Raw genomic sequence first — 17,161 nt, forward strand, 5'->3', positions numbered from 1 at the left:
GATATGGTATTGAAAACAACATTAATTTTCTTGGATGTCGTTATCAGTATAAAACACTGGTTAAACTTGAGAAATATTTCAATATACAATTTCTGCAATTTATTTCAAAGCAACAGGAAAACACCGAATGGTTCCCCAGTATAAGAAGAGTTTAAATCATGTTATTACCTATTAAGATTATATAAATCACACGTCAGCAGCATATAATCCACCCACACCAGTAATTTCTGGTATTGGTTTACAACACTCCAGGATTTCTCTGCTTATCTTGAAGGGTGTCATAAAATTATTAAAACAAAATTGACATTCTTAATTTTTAAAAATGTCTTAAGACTGTAAAAGAGTTCAGTGAATACAGCTAAATAAGTCATAAAATATTGCACTCCAAAACTGCAGGAAATCCACACTCTTTACCTATTTTAGCTAAGCAAATTGATGGCCAAAAAGTCAGGGAAATTACTCCTTAAATCTCTGGAAAGATTATTTGTCCGATGCTATACTGCCACCCAGTGGTAGTTAACGCCAACTGGACGAGCAGGACTCCAGCCAGATCGGAGAGCTTGAAGGACAAAGATGCTCACAGCTGGGAAGAAGCATCTGCAAAGGCTCAGATTTCAGTCACACCAGAACTGCCTTATACCAACATGCATTATTTCAGTCTCAAAGATGCAAGACCATTTAGAATGAGGAAGCTGTATCATTCAAGACACCACAGTTATGTCTACAATGTTTAAAGAATCCAGTGGAAAGTGAAAAATTAGGTCAACTGTCCAAATATTTGACTCTACATAAATTAAAACACAGGACAGAGACTGACTTTTCCACTGTATACTCTTGGGCAACATATATATATATGTATGTATGTGTATATATGTATGTATGTGTATGTGTGTGTGTATATATATATATATATATATATAATCTGAGATTAAAATCTGAGCATTTTGCATTCTCTAGCTGATTTCCATGACATTTCTTGTGAAATGTTACTCTTTCATATGTAAATGCAATGAAAGAAGAATCTGTCTGGTTCACAGCTGTATGCCAAACTCAAAACAGTGCCTGTCTGATATCATGTTCTCAATACATACTTATTGAATTGATGAAGAAATGTGATTCCTCCTACAATACTTTAGAGACACGGTCTTTTATGTTCACAGATACGTTTGAGAATCTGATAATAGTAATAAACGTTTTCTTCCAAAATATGCATATAGATTTATTCATACAGTACGTGAGTTTCTTGAACTCTGTCACTCATATTTATGGACCAGAAGTTGAGAAATTCTGCTCTAAAAGGAAATTAACACCAACTTCATAATTAGGAAATTGAGATGATAAATTGCATACATACATCAGTTTTGCTTCCATTGCTTCAGCTATTATTGCCTCAATTCATGGTCTGAGAAGAGCTGGGTATATTGATGGTAAAATTAAAACTAATAGGAAATAAATCAGTTCTATTTGAAAGTCATACTAAACATGAAAAAATATATGAAAAGACCAAAAAAAAAGATTAATCTGAGACATGGAACATTCAGTCTGTTGTTCCCCTTCTGTTCTTCACAGAGATGTGCCCAGTGAGCATAATGATCAGCAGTCTGAGAGGAACGAGAATCGTCAGGTACAATGGCCTTAAAGAAGGCAGTCCTGGGATTTTACCCTCATCCTGCCAGGACCACGTCAGTACCCAGAAGTTTCCACATAAGGCAATAATTCTGTTGCTCAAAATGACTATAACACTAAGACAGTGTCCAAACTCTGGGCTCTGAAATCTTCATTGCACTGGTTGTTGTATAACCTCCCTTTTCTGTGCCTTCGGTTTTGCAACCTTTCCTTACCTGCATCTTTTTAGCAGAACATAAGAATTTTTCAATTGTTCTCTTTCTCTCCAAGTGTATTTTTATGAGTAGATATGGTGTTGGTTTGTAAACTCTTGGTTTGCAACCTGGAGAGTTCCCCCAGGTGAAATCTGATACATGGGTCAGGGAGGTACCAAAGAAAGAGGCAAATCATGCCAGATTGGTAGGTGACAGGTTTAATAAGCAAGATTACTTACATATGAGGCTTGTCTTGGGCAGCTGCAAGATGAGTAGATCTCTGCACCCTCCCACCAGAATCTTAAAAATTTATACAGAGGACTTAATGGGGTTCAGTCATGTATACCATCCAGATGGTCTCAACAACACATTGCTCTCTCAATGCTGCATCCTTGAAGTGACTGTTAAGTGTGAAGTGTGAGAATAGTAAGCAGACATGTATTCCAAGGATAAAGGAGGGGGAGGAGCCTCCGATTGCCCAAGTCCAGCTCTTGGGTCAACAGGTAGTCACATCCTCTCAATGACGTCCTCCGACACCTGGCCATAACCCATGAGAGCCATCTACTTTAATTTAATTGAACCATTATTTACCGATCACCCCTATATCCAAGACTCTTTACTAAACATTGTGGGGTTGAAAAAACAATCCCAGCAATTCCACACCTATGAATATACCTAAGAAAATTAAAAACATATGCTTATACAAAAATTTGTTAATAGCAGTATTATTCATAGTAGCCCAAAAGTGGAAACAACCGTTTCCATCAACTGATGAATGGCTAAATAAAATGTGGTACGAGTATATTAATACAGTGCAATACTTATTCAGTCATATAAAGGAATAAAGTATTGACACATGCTACAGCATGATTGAATCATGAAAACATTATGCTAAATGAAAGAAGCCAAACACAGAAGACCACATACTGTTTGATAACATTAATAGGAAATATCCAGTACAGGCAAATCCAGACAGAAAGTAAAGTAGCGGTTGCCAGATAGTGTGGTAATGGAGCAATTGAGATTAGCTGCTAATAAGTACTGAATTGGGGGGTTGGGTGGGGAACATGCGATAATTCTAGAATTAGTGATTACACAGTGTAGTAAATATACTAAAAACTACTGAAGTGTACACTTTAAAATGGTGAATATGCTGTGTGAAGTATATTTCAACAACAAAAAATCTATTTAAAAAGTCAAGACAGTATCTCTGGAGAGAATGGTAATTGGTAAGGGGCCCACAGGGACTTTTGGGGGAGCTAGCAGTATTTTATTACTTGGGTGCTGGTTACACAAGTCTTTGCTTTAAAATAACTTATTAAGCCATGGATTTATATTTTATGCACAATTCTGAATGCATGTTATGTTTTACAATAGAACACTTTTAAGATAAAGTATGAGGTAGTACATTAATATCTATATGGTATTGTTTCCAAAAAAGAAATTAAAGTAACAAAATTAAGGAGGAATTTTAATTTTTTGGAAATTAGATAAATATATTTAAGGCAATGAATTTTTACAAGTACCATAAGTATTGGTATCATTACATATTCTTATATATCAAGTAGGTATCTTAAAGATGTGTATTGTTGGGGAAAGGATTATTTGAAACTGAAGCAAAATCAGGGAAATAAAGATCATATACAAATAGGAAACACTGACCTTAAAGATTTACAAACAATAAAATGGTAATTATATTCTTCCATAAAATGTAAAAAGAATTACGCATTAATCTATGACTAAAACAAGTTTGTGATCTGTGAAAAAAATCGTCAGAGAACTAAACAGAGTTTTGTTTGAAAGATAAACACTTAAAAATTATCTGTAATATACACAACTTGTATTCTTTGCCCATTCACTACTCGTTTTTTCCCTCTTCCTCTCTCCTTCCTTTCACCGTTTCATACTAAATGGGTGCAAAAAGAAAAGCAGAATAAAGTTGAATAAAGAAAAACAAATTCCAAAGGGGAAAAAAAATTACTCAATTTCACTATTTTACAACAGTAAGTAATGAATGCAATTCTTACACATAAAAGACTTGTGAATCAAGTAACTTTAAAGAATGGCATATTTCTCTGCAGAGAGAGTTTTACATAATGAAATTTCAGTATGTGATCAGTAGTAGTAGCAGTAATCATGTCTATTACCTGATACACTATAAATCCTTCCCTAGGAAGTCTATGATTTCTACAAATGTATAAAATAAATAAATAAATAAATAAAGCTTTTCTGCATAGCTCAGATCCTCCTTCCAACCGAAAAGCAAACCAACAGAAAAGTATCATCTAAATCCAACCCCATTTACTTAGGTACTAATGCAATGGAACGTACCCACATAGGGGAAGTTGTAAAGATTCACAGATGCCAGGCTTTGTCCGTGTAGAGCGTCATATTTTATCTGTCAGCTACTGACACTGATAGAGCTGCGTACGAAGAGGAAATTCCTCCGTTTCCTTTTGCACGGTTAACAAAACCATTTCTCTCTCTCTCCTCACTTCTACACCGCGTCTCTTTCTATAAATCCACACGTGAACATATCCTGACACCCATTAAGCCAACGAGCCTGGCGGAGAGGAAGTTGCCCTTCCGACTCGTGGAATAAAAGAGGCGCCAGCCCGCCGGGGCAGCACGAGAGCCCCTCACAGCACCATCCCCGGAGGAGGCGCTACCCCCTTCCCGGGCCAGAGAGCTTAGCACACAGGACATTTGAAGGTCATGGCCCGAAAGCTCCCAAATTTGAGGAAAGTCATCCAAGAAGCTCAACAAACTCTAACGAGGTTGAACTCAAAGCCATCCACACCGAGATACGTAAAAGACAAAAACCTAACATTATGAACGAATCCACGGCTGATTTCCATACGACGGGTCTCCATCTAACAGCAGGTGGGGGGGGGGAAAGTGGGTCAAACGTTAAAAAAAAAAAGTCAAGGTAAATACTCTGGTGAAACTCTTCAAAATAGATATTTAAATATAATACGTGAAGCGTACACCTAAACCGTATTTCTTTTTGCGGGTGGCAGTGGAAACAGTTGAAAATGACGGCGGGCAGTGCACCCTCCAGACGTAAACCCGGAACGACCCGGGGAGCCCGCCTGTGCGAGGAAACCCATCCCGGAAACCCCACGAGAGCGCCCCCGCCACGAGCCGAAGGCGCCGCGCGGAGCGCGGGCCCCGGGCCCGTCCCTCCTCGCGAGGGGGGCGGTGCGCCCGCATCCCGCGCCGCCCCGGCGCCCACGTCGCACTTCCCGCCTCGGGCCGGGGCCGGGGGGAAGCTGCGCGCCTCCTGACGTCATCACCAGGCGCCGCCGCCTCCACCTCCTAACACTTCGAGGGAGAAGTTGTTGGCGCGAATGGATCCCGGGCTCCGGTAACGGATTCCCCAGCCGGCCGGCCTGCGTGCCGGCGTCTTCCTCTTTGGGCTGCGATGGTGAGTCCCGGGGGGAGGCTGTGCGACTTGGGACCTGGGAGAGCGTGCAGGCTGGGTGTGGACGGGCCGCTCCCGGTACGGAGGGTGGGGGAGGACGGCGGTGCGTGGCTCCCGGGGGCAGCGGAGGCACAGGAGGGACCACACGCCGGGCGTGGGTCGCGCCGCTTTCCTGGGACCGCGGGCTCCAGGTCTCGGCGGCAGCCAGCGCGCAGAGCTTTGGATGCTGCGCTGTAATTTCCCTTTTCTCCACTCTTGGGGGAAGGGAGGAAGGGAGGCATGAAGGTGATTTGGGGGCGCGGTGGTGAGGGTGTTTTCCTGTTCAGCGCTGCCCCGAACCAAGGTTCACGTCCTGCCTAAAGAGTTTGAGTCCTGTGCAAGCTTTAGGTCGCAAGGGAGAAGAACGCAGCCAACTTTTCCTGACTTCTGAAAAATGATGTCAGGCCTTCCACGTTTGTCGTGCAAGCTGCACGAGGTCATCCCATCGCCGCTTTGAGACCGAGGGCATGGGGAGGATGTTTTGTTTTGTTTTCGAGTTCACAGAAGGCAAAGGGTTAACACGGCTTTCCTGGGGGGCAAAAACGAGAGAGTAGAAACAGATGCAACACGTTTGACAGCTGTCATCGCTTACCACCTGATGTTAAAAATCTTAAAAACAAAGCAAAAACCTCAGTGCATCATCTTCATAAGGCGTTTCAATGAAGAGTGAAATAATTCAGCAGTCGTCAAAGCACATTCGTGTTGGTGTGGCAATAGACACAGGTCTACGCTTGAAATATTTTAATTTAAAGGACAATTAATTAAGTTCCATTAAGCCAGGACCTTCTTACCAATTAGACGTAATTTTTTTCAATCGTTCTTTATTTTAGTTCTCACAATGCCAGCAAAATGGGGGGAAAGTTTTAATGCCAGATTGGGAAACCTGTCAGCTCCCTGTGTGTCTTCTCAAAGAAGGACAAAAGAATGACAGTAGATAGCTTGTACCAAGTATCTAATTCAGGCCAATATATGAGCTGTTTGTCTTACGTATCTTTTCTCATTTAAACCTCACAGCAATCCAGTTTTACTGATGGTAAAGGTGGCTTTCAGAGTTTAAACAAGTTATCATACAGTGGTTGAACTAGAATTAAAACTTCCGCTAGGTTATACCACCTCTGTGAAACGATCATAATTACATTTGGAACTTGAGGCACTAAGGTATGGTGGAAAGTTGATGAGATTTTGGAGCCTTGAAGGTGAAAGTGAGGGGACCACTTAGCCTTGATCTGCCATTAGTAGTTTTGTGGTTTTGGACAAGTACATAGTTTAACCTCTTTAAGTCTCCATTTTCTTACCTGTAAAAGGGGAGAAAATAAAGCTGCCTTAAAATGATTGTCTTGAGGATTCAACAAGATAGTATACAAGTATACTTGTATACTTAGTAAAGTTTCCATTTTGGTGCCTGGTACGCCGTAGGCCTTGTACAACTACATGCTGTTAATTATCTAATTTTCTTAAGAAGGACTCTTTATGGAATGTTACATAGAGTTTACATAAATGCCTCTGATGTCAGTTATGGTGAAAAACAGCTTCTAAAATCAACTTTCATTGGTCATTTTCACCTCATCATTCAGTTACTTTAAATTTTGATTCTTTCTTTAGTATCCCCTTTCATGGTACAGAAGAAAAAATAAAGCCCTTCTAAGAAAAGCAATAGGATCCAAATTGGTCAGTTTTGCTGCTTGTTCATAGGAAACAGCAGTTAATGTGCATTAAAGTAGACAAGAATTTTAGATTATATTGGTATTTAGTCTTTTTCTAGTACAAAAATTGGCAAAATGTTAGACTGAAATTCTGTTTAACAAATGTTTATTGAAAATTTATGCACAAGTTATAGTACAGTAGTTCTTAACTTTTGTTTGGGTCACTCTTCTATTTGATACGTGCTTGTATGCAAATTTGCTGCCCACAGAAATGTATAAGGGCTCATATGCCATTTTAGGGAATTTATGTATTTTCTGAAACCTTTCCATACACGCAAGGTTAACGACTCACCCTGGGAACTGCATTTTTCCCCCAAATATTTTCCAATTAAAAGTTACTAAGAGAATAAAATACTATATCCACAAATTGGAATACTTTGCAGCCATTAAAAATGGGGAAACTTTATGCCCTGATATTAAACAATTGCCAAGATAATTCAGTGAAAAAAGTAAGGTGCGGGACAATATGGGAAGTATGCTACCATTTTATGTAGTAAAAGAGAAAATAATATATGCATACTTGTTTGAAGATATATAAAATCTCTCTGGAATAATGCACATGAAACTAAGTGATAACATTTGTTCTCTCCAAAGATGGGAAATATGTGTTTGAGAAGCAGGGTGTAAGGGAGACATTTTACCCTTATGAATTTTGAACCATATGAATATAATGTCTATTAAAGGAAATGAAACGAAATTGAAAATAAAAAGAATATACAGGCGTACCTTGTTTATGGCGCTCCACTTTATTGGGCTTCACAGATGTTGTGTTTTTTTACAAATTGAAGGCCAGACCCTCTACTCACAAAAAGATTATGACTTGGCTTTATTGTGATACTCGCTTTATTATGGTGGTCTGGAAATGAACCGGCAATATCTCCAAGGTATACCTGTAAAAAAAGAAGCCATATAAACAATTTGGATTGCTATGAGAATTTAATTATTTGGTCAAAATGTGAATAGAACCAGGGAGATGCCATTTTTAAGAAATCAGTATATATAATTCATTGGCTGGTATAATTATTTATTGAAAATGTACGTAAGGTTTAAGTAAAGACACATAAGATTTATGAGGTAGCCTTTGTGAAGAGCTGTCAGGTAAGTCTAAATACATTGTCTGTAATCTGAGCCGCTTCATTGCCCCATTCTAGGGGACACCTTTCACATCTTCATGTACTATGTGCTCCCCCTGGAGCAGTGCTGGAGCGCTAATGTAATGTGGCTTTGCCATATACATCCTGGTATAATACTGGGCCACTAAGGCCCCTCCCTACCTCTGATCTCATGTCTGCCTTTTGAGTGTATTAAGATGGTTGTCTCAGTTTTTGCTCTTGCTGTTTCCTCTCTTTGGAATGTTCTTCCTCCAGATCGTTGTATGTGGATTTTTCATTCAGGTCTCAATCATCACTTCCTCAGAGTGTCTGTTGTCATAGCTAAGAAACCTTCGACTAATCCAAGGTCATGAATATTTTGCCTGTGTTTTCTTCTAAGAGTTTTATAGTTTTAGTTCTCACATTCAAGATTTTGATTCATTTAGAATTAATTTTTGTATATGGTATGAAGTAGGGGTCCAAGTTTATTCTTTTGCATATCCAGTTGCCCCAGCACCATTTGCAGACTGTTCTTTTTTTTCTAAAATATCTTGGCATTCTTGCCAAAAATCTGTTGACCATTAAGTGTGAGGGTGTTTTCTGGCTTCTCAATTCCATTCCCTTGATGTATTTGTCTGTCCTAATGCTAATGCCATGTTTCTCCGAAAATAAGACCTGGCCAGACAATTCGCTCTAATGTGTTTTTTGGAGCAAAAATTAATATCAGACCAGGTCTTACTTTACTATAAGACCGGGTCTTTATAATATAATATAATATAACATAATATAATATATAATATAATATAATATAATATAATATAATAATCAGGTCTTATTTTACTATAAGACCCTGTATAATGTAATACCGGGTCTTACATTAATTTTTGCTCCAAAAGACACATTAGAGCTGATTGTCCGGCTAGGTCTTATTTTCAGGGAAATACGGTATTATACTGTCTTTATTACTGTAGCTTTGTGGTAAGTTTTGGAATTGGGAAATGTGAGTCTTCCAACTTTATTCTTTTACTTTTTTCAAGATTATTTTGCTTATTCTGTATCCTTTGAATTTCCATGTGAATTTTAGAATCAGCAAAGAATAATACAACTGGGATTTTGATAGGAATTGTGTTGAATCTGTTGTACAATCTGGGGAGTGTTGCCCTCCGAACAATTTTAAGTCTTCTGACCCATGAACATGTAATATCTTTTTACTTAGATTTTTAAAATTTCTTTAAACAGTGTTTTACAGTATGTGTTTTACACTTTTAAGTTAATTCCAAAACATTTTGTTCTTTTCAATACTGTAAATGGAATTGTTTTCTTAATTTCACTTTTGAATTGTTCGTTGCAGGAGTTTAGAAATACAGTTGACTTTTGTATATTGATCTTGTATCCTGAAACCTTGTTGAACTCATTTAGTAATTCTGGTACTTTTTAAGTGGATTTCTTAGGATTTTCTGTATATGAGATAATTTCATCTGCAAATAGAGATAATTTTACTTCTGTCCAATCTAAGTGCTATTTATTTATGTTGCCTAATTGCTTTTTCTAGAAGTGGCAAAAGGCTATACAGCAGATCTGACTTTTTCCTGATGTTATGGGAAAGCATTCCAGTGGCTTTTTTGCTTTCAAAGTACAAGGCCTTAATATAATTTTAAATACTTTAAAACTATTTCATAGTTTGTCTCTGCTTTGCTGCTATCAGTTATATCATTGTATATTTTAGTCAGATATATCATTTTGCATTTTGGTGCTTTGCAAGATGAAATATTTTTACATTTGGGTAGATTTTATGAAGTGTGTTGATAGTCAGTTTCTGCTTGTGGATTCAATGGATTATATATTGAATATTAATCAGAAATATTTATATTTCTTTTTTACTCAAATAGACAAGGAAACCCGAAATAGAATATGTTGGCAACTATGCAGAGCTCTGCAGTCCTTATTTTGCATAAAATCCTGTACTCTTCAAAGATAAATGAACACAGTGACACAATTTCCTTTCTTTTTGCATTTTGATAGGCAAATATAACTGAATTGTTGATTGAGGCCATCAGCAGTAGAAATAAATAATTAGAGCTATTTGGTTAGACTCCAAAGTAAATATGTATCAGCCTTTGTACTTTAACTTTCTAAAGCTAAAGGTCATTATGATAGCTTACCTCTGTGTGGGTTTAGGAGTACTTAAAAATTTGTATCTCCTACTACTGATACATTTATAACCAACCAAGTTGTAAACTTCTTGGTATGGGTAATGGATTTTAAAAACTTAATGATTTTTCTGAGTACTTGGCAAAGTCTGGTACTTTGTCTTGGCATATGTACTCGTATATTAAAATCACATTTGGACTGCCTAATAGGCAGTGCTTCTCTCTAACAGTGTCATAGAATCATTAATTACACTTTAGAGTAGGAAAATGCAAGAAGTGTTTTTTGTTGTTATTTTTTGCTTGCATTTAAGAGCATCTTACATTTCGAAACTTTCATTAGAGAATGTCTTGTTGGCATTCTCAATTTTCTCATCTGTGAATTGAGGTTAAAAAACTTCATACGGTTGTTTTTTGAATTAAATACCTTAATGTTTTTAAGGTGCTTAAATCATTGCCTGGCACAGAGTAAGTCCTACCATGTTTCCCCAAAAATAAGACCTAGCTGGACAATCAGCTCTACTGCGTCTTTTGGAGCAAAAATTAATAGAAGACCCAGTGTTATGTTATGTTATGTTGCTATGTTATGTTATGTTATGACCTGATCAGATTTTACTTATATTAATTTTTGTTCCAAAAGAAGCATTAGAGCTGATTGTCCATCTAGGTCTTATTTTCAGGGAAACACAGTATGTAAGGGTTTGTTAAATAAGTAAATGCTCTGAATTAGGGCAATGGAAGTAGAGGGAAGAGGACAGCAGTACTTGAAAGATGCCCTGTTTTCCTGAAAATAAGACCAAATCGGACCATCAATTCTTAATGTGTCTTTTGGAGAAAAATTAATATAAGACCCAGTATTATATATTATGTTATATTGTGTTACATAAGACCTGGTCTTATAGTAAAATAAGACCTGGTCTTATATTAATTTTTGCTCCCAAAAATGCATTAGAGCTGATGGTCTGGCTAGGTCTTATTTTTCAGGGAAACACCGTAGGTTAGGTGGGATGATTAAGTGGGAGGTCAGAATGAGGAGGAAAAACAGTGCCCGTTTTTCTGTTTTGGGAGAATGGTAGGGATGCATTGAGGTGGGAAATAAAGGGAGAGAAGTCACAGAGGAATATGCTTAGTTCTAGATATTACGAGTTGAAGGTACCCTTGGGGCATTTGGACAGAGATGGTGTATCCGGTGGACGCTACATGGATGTGGAGCTCAGAGGAGGTCTGGAGTGCAGACCAGTATAAAAACGACTGGTATGGTTAGTGAGGAGACCACCCACTTTCCTTGGCACACATTTGGCATATTTTAATAGGTAGGCAGTCTGTTATTGACAGCTTCCTGCACTAGCACATAAGTTCTGCGAAGATAGGGGCCACAGGGATGGGGACTGGTGTATGGTGTCTGGCACGTGCTACATTTGCAGTAAATATTTGATGGATGAATAATTTGACTTTGTATTTCCGAAAAAAGAGAAATCAACTAGAATGTAAAACTTACTGGTATGCAAATATCTCCTCTAGCCCTTTCTGTATGACTTAATGTATGAGCTATTGAACATTTAATTTAGAGAATTACAGTATTTACTATATTGTAGGTCTGTTTTTTAGGTGAACTTAATTTCAGTGTTCATTCAAGTAATTTTAATTTGATTTTTTAGATCAGAAGTCTGTTGTTAAAATTTGATTTCGGGATAAATAAAAACCATAATCAGTACCTTAGCCCTGGTGAAAATGCCAAAATGTTGAAATAAGCCTTTGGGTAAGACTTAAACATTAAACAGTTTCAAATGCTTCAGTTAATCCCAATTATGTAAGTATGAAGAACTTCTTTTAAACCTAAATTATATAATTATTTTCCATTTAATTTTGCCAGTGTTTTATATTTTTGGATCAGGTACCTGAAAACTTTCTGTGATACAGTAGTTCATTGAGAGAGTCGTTTAAGGCTCATATGATATAAATATTAGGACTTCAGAATCTCACGTGTCTTTCTCAACACAACTAAGAATGAAAATGGGTCTTTCAGTATCTTGGAAGCAGCCTCTTAGGTGGCCTCAATGGATTTCAGAGTGAGGAGGGGAAACAGTTTCTATGCCCTGTTTTTCCCATAATCATCTATTCCCTGTTTCTGTTCTCCTGCTGTGCTTATTTTGTCTGTTCTTTATTTCCTATGCTCTGCTTTATTTTCTAAAGACAGAAGGACCAAGAACAGAAAATAGAATGAAAGCTCCATGAGAACAGAGAGTTTTGCCTGTTTTGTTTTTTCCAAGCACTAATAGTGTTTGGTCCATAGAAGGCTCTCACTAAATATTTGTTGAATGATTGAATAAAAGCAGTTGATGTAGGCCCTTAAAAGTCTTTCTAGCTAGAACCTGCTATTGTTCAAAGATTTTTCAGACCAATCTTGTTTTTCAGTTGCCGGTATATTTATTAGAGAAGTTCTTGGGCCTGTGCTAGACTTTGCTGTATCATTACTAATGACTATATACAGAGATATTTCTGATTTCTGAAAATGAAAATAAAAATTAAAAAATAACTACTTTGGCTAAAAACAAATTCGAAGAAGAGGAAGTGTCCTACTAAAACTGAAAGTATTTTGGTTTTTGTAGTGACAATAGAATAGTAGGACAAGAGCACCATATTACAAGGATCGATTATACAAGGTCAACTTTAATCATTTACTTCAGAAATAATATACAATAAGTGTTAGTTTAATACCCACTTAAAATTTCTTGTAACAAAAAGCAATAGGAAAATCCATAGCAAAAAAATTAATCCCAGTTAAAGATTCTTTTAATACACAATCTTGAAAAACAAATCTACCATGAATTTCATTTTACATAATCAAGAACCTCTCTGAGCTCAGGTATGAAGGTCAGTGACCTTGGAAATAACTGCTTGTGTTCAACGAATATTAAGTGTTTACTTACCTGAGGTGCTGGCCATGTACTTGAGGTACAGTAGTAAGATAGACAAGCCTGCTTTATGGAAGTTAAGCAACGTATTCAAACTTAGATTTCTGTCAGTATCAAAGGTTATCTCCTAATCATTTTAGGACCTAGGTCAGGTGTTGGTTTTTTGGTGAAGCGGTCCCTGAGACTCTCTGTGTCAGGTGCTCATGGTGCTGTCATCGTTTTGTGATTAGCTCTGTCTTAGTACTGTTTTGTATTTAATTCTTTAGATACTAATTTGTCTTGCAGGTAGTTTCAGAGCATATTTTTCCTGTTTGTGTCCTAAGACCTGGGCACGGTTGTTGTCTGTAAGCATACAAGGATCGAATGTATCTGGAATAACAAGCAGGGAAAGGCCACATTCCTACCTGTGGGGTATGGCTACCTGTGCATAGATTCTTAGAGTTACAGGAAAACTTTGAAGGGGCATCATGGTGAACTGGAAAACTATGAAAACGATTCGGAGTTGGAGGGCCAGGTTTCATTCTGGAGGGTTTTGTTGTGCCACCTCTAATACCCACAGGAGTTCTGTGAGGCAAATAGCCACTTGAAGAAACAAAGGGGCAAAGAAGTCAAGAATTCATCCCAGGTGTCCCGTAGTTAAGTGGCAAAACTGGCAAAAGGCCTGTGTTTGCTGACTTACAATTATACTTATAAAATGGAGATGGATCATTCTGTTTGCCCAGTTTACCTCATAGGATCATCTAAAGAGATAAATCTATGTCTAGTAGCTGTAAGTAAAATCATGAAAAAGTTAATATTAGCTGTCTCTACTAAAATTTGTTTTAACTTTTATGTGATCTTTGCCTCCCTAAATATTTCGCATTCTTTGAACTGCCTGTTTGTTCAAGTTATAAGAGGACTAAAAAGAAAGAAGAAGAGTTAATTACTACTCTCTTTTGGTTTCCCCAAATAAAAGTATATTTGTTTTACAATTTCTTTTAGAAATAGAATTATTAAGACAAAGGGTATGCACATGTGAAAATTTGGTAAGTATTGCAGGACTGTCCTCTGGAAAGGCTATACCAATTTGTACTTTTATAAGCAGTGTAGTGTGTGAGCGTCTGTTTTCCCACGTTCTTGACAAATCAGGGCATCATCAGTCTTTTAAACTTAGAGGAAAAATAATCAAGTTTTAATTTATCTGTTTATTATTTGTGAAGTTGAGCATCTTTCATTGTGTTTGTTGGATATTTGCATTTCTTTCATAATTTGCATACTAGTATTTTTCTACTGGGTTATCTTTTATTAATTTATAGGAACTCGTTTATATATAACATGTTGTAGATATTTTTGAGTTAGTGGCTTGTATTTTAACTTTGTGGCATCTTTTATTTTTATGTAGTCAAATCTGTCTTTATGGATGGTTTCTAGCCTTGATATTTTGCCAAGATTCTAAAAGTAAATTTAAATATTTTTCCCTTTTTCTACTCACGTAGTCAGCAAGAATTATTCCGTGCAGGAAAGGGTGGTGTTTAGATCCATTATTTGGGAATATGATTAGCCACTAGATTTGTTCTTCTGCATTTCATGACATCCTTGAAGACTGGGAATAATGTACAGGGAACGGTAAAGACTAAGGTGAAGTCACATTATATAAAGTAAGGCCAAATTGGTGACCTTTGCCTTTTAGATGTTTATACACAAGATGGTTGCTCTCATTGGAGATAATACTACAAAAGTATGCGTAAAGTGGCTTTCATTCTGATGAAAATTCTTTTCCAAATGCCTAGATTTTTAGTGTACATTGAGTTAGATCAGGATGCTGTGATTTCTTTAACTCTTCTGCTGCCATCAGAATATAAGGCATAGGGAGTGTGGGACAGTAGGGTAGAATAAAGGGAAAGGAAAAGGGATGTAAATAAAAAGAACTACTTAGGAAGGAAAAGTTGTAACAGTGCAGAGGAGTGGCAGTGTGGTATAGACAAAAATGAGAGCTTAACGTTATCAGCGGTTACATTTCCTGAATTATGTTTCTGTTCTTTCTTTTTGCGGTTTTAAGTATTTCTCATTCTAAAACAGATTGAAAACCACCACTGATTATTAATCTTCAGTTTTGGTATTTCCACGGTGTATGTGGAGAGGGAGAGAGAGAGATATTTAAACAGTCACCACTGTTTGGATGAAGAATCACTTGGTAATTTCAAAAGTGAACCTCTAATGTGAAACTTTCATTTCTTCCAGAAACAAAGTACATATAGCTGTCAGCCTCTAACTCAGTTCTTTGCAAGTTATACGGAAGACTGTGGCTTTCTTTATCACCTATCTCCACAGATGTCTCAGCGTCATAGCTGAGGTATCCATTACATAAACAGTATGTTTTAGACTTAGATTTTATTAGGATGGATTTGTGACTTTTCTACATTGTGAAATTTACAAAAGGGGATAAAACTAGGAAAGTCAATCTTTTTTGACCAAATTTAACATGGCGGTGTACCTCACCTATCTTCTTTATTTATTGGCTTAGCCACAAAGCTTTTTGTGGGTGGGTGGGTGAGTGAGTGAGTGTGTGTGTGTGTGTGTGTGTGTGTGTGTGTGTGTTTGCACATAAAACACTTGGTTGGGGTTTTTTGACATTTTTAGAGTATGACAGTTACTGTCGGGCTCTAGGAAATAATTGTTAATTTTCTTATACTTCATAAAGTACTTTTACAGACATTTTCCTCACTGCAATAAAGAGAAATAGGTTAGAACAGGTGAAAAGGATTGAACATTCAGAATTATAAACATCAAGGATAAGAAGAGGGGAAAAGGTACAACTTGTTCTTGAACCCAGTTCTTTAGAATTCAGATCCTAAGTTCTCATTCTGTGTTCCCTGTACCCTTGCCTGTGAGCAGATATCATTGTAAATGGAGATGTTTCAGTGATATGAAGAGATAATAGTTCATAAATGAGGGGAAAGGAAGCTTTTTACTGAGCTAGAATTGTGATAGATGCATAATTAATCCTCATGACTGTGTTTCCCTGAAAATAAGACCCAGTCTTATATAAGACCGGGTATTATATTATATTATTTTATACCCGGCCTTATAAGACAGGGTCTCATATTAATTTTTGCTCCAAAAGACCCAGTAGAGCTGATTGTCCGGCCAGGTCTTATTTTCGGGGAAAGATGGTAAGTGTAGTTATTATTAGTCCCACTCTTCTTTAACTCTTTGTCTTCCTGCCTGTGCCTAGGATGGTGAGGTGAGTATGTGCCTGCATGATCAGTAAATACCTGTTACTCGCCTCTTTAGTAATTTTACTGTTGTTATCAAAAACTTCAACTTGTTTATTTTTACCGTTTGGGGCCAGATTCTGAGAATTAATAATGTTACTTTTCATGAGGCAAATCATTTTTATCTCAGGTAATTTTATCAGTTAACCTTTTAACTCAGGTAGTTTTACCAGTTACCTGCTGCACATGGAGCTATGTCGCTCTACTGAAACTACTCAGGGTAAACCAGTGTATATATAAAGTTATCCCTTTTTACAATTGAAATTAGAATTTTGTGCAGTTAATGTTTGTTTATGAATCTGCTTGTCTGCTTTTAGGATATTCGGAAATTCTTTGGAGTTATACCAAGTGGAAAGAAATCTGTAAGTGAAACAGTAAAGAAGAATGAGAAAACAAAGACTGCTGAAGAAACTTTAAAAGGAAAGAAAGGAATAAAGGAAATCAAGGTCAGTTTTCCAAGTAGAACTTAGAAGTATATGAAAGGTTGAATAAACTCAGTTTCTAGACTTGATAGGATTCGAGGGAGTCTCGAGGGAGCCTATTTCAACCCATTTAGCAGAGGAAGAAGAAAAATAATAATCTATTACTTATTTCTAATTAATATGGCTTACTGTTTTCATAGCTTGGTGCTTTCCTGCAGTAGAAGTGAAACACTTTTTATTTGTGAAAACTTTATATTTTAAGACCAAAGTTTGCTCACAGAGACGTGAGTCCCTATTCCCAGGTGAATGGTGCTGGACTTCTGGTGAGGAAAGTGTGTTTTTTCCC

General features: G+C 37.1%; 1 protein-coding gene across 2 annotated transcripts in view; it reads left to right on the top strand.

Annotated features, from left to right (window-relative positions):
* Positions 1-5,094: 5,094 nt before the first annotated feature.
* Positions 5,095-17,161, top strand: part of RFC1 (replication factor C subunit 1) — a 61,696-nt gene continuing 49,629 nt past the window's right edge. For both annotated transcript variants that reach the window (XM_081054716.1, XM_081054717.1), the window contains exons 1-2: positions 5,095-5,247; positions 16,711-16,839. In XM_081054716.1, coding sequence (XP_080910842.1) covers positions 5,245-5,247; positions 16,711-16,839 — 132 coding nt within the window. In that variant the 5' untranslated portion in view covers positions 5,095-5,244. The remainder of the gene's footprint in view (positions 5,248-16,710; positions 16,840-17,161) is intronic.

The sequence above is a fragment of the Rhinolophus hipposideros genome, assembly GCF_964194185.1.
Source record: "Rhinolophus hipposideros genome assembly, chromosome: 1".
Lineage (NCBI taxonomy): Eukaryota > Metazoa > Chordata > Mammalia > Chiroptera > Rhinolophidae > Rhinolophus > Rhinolophus hipposideros.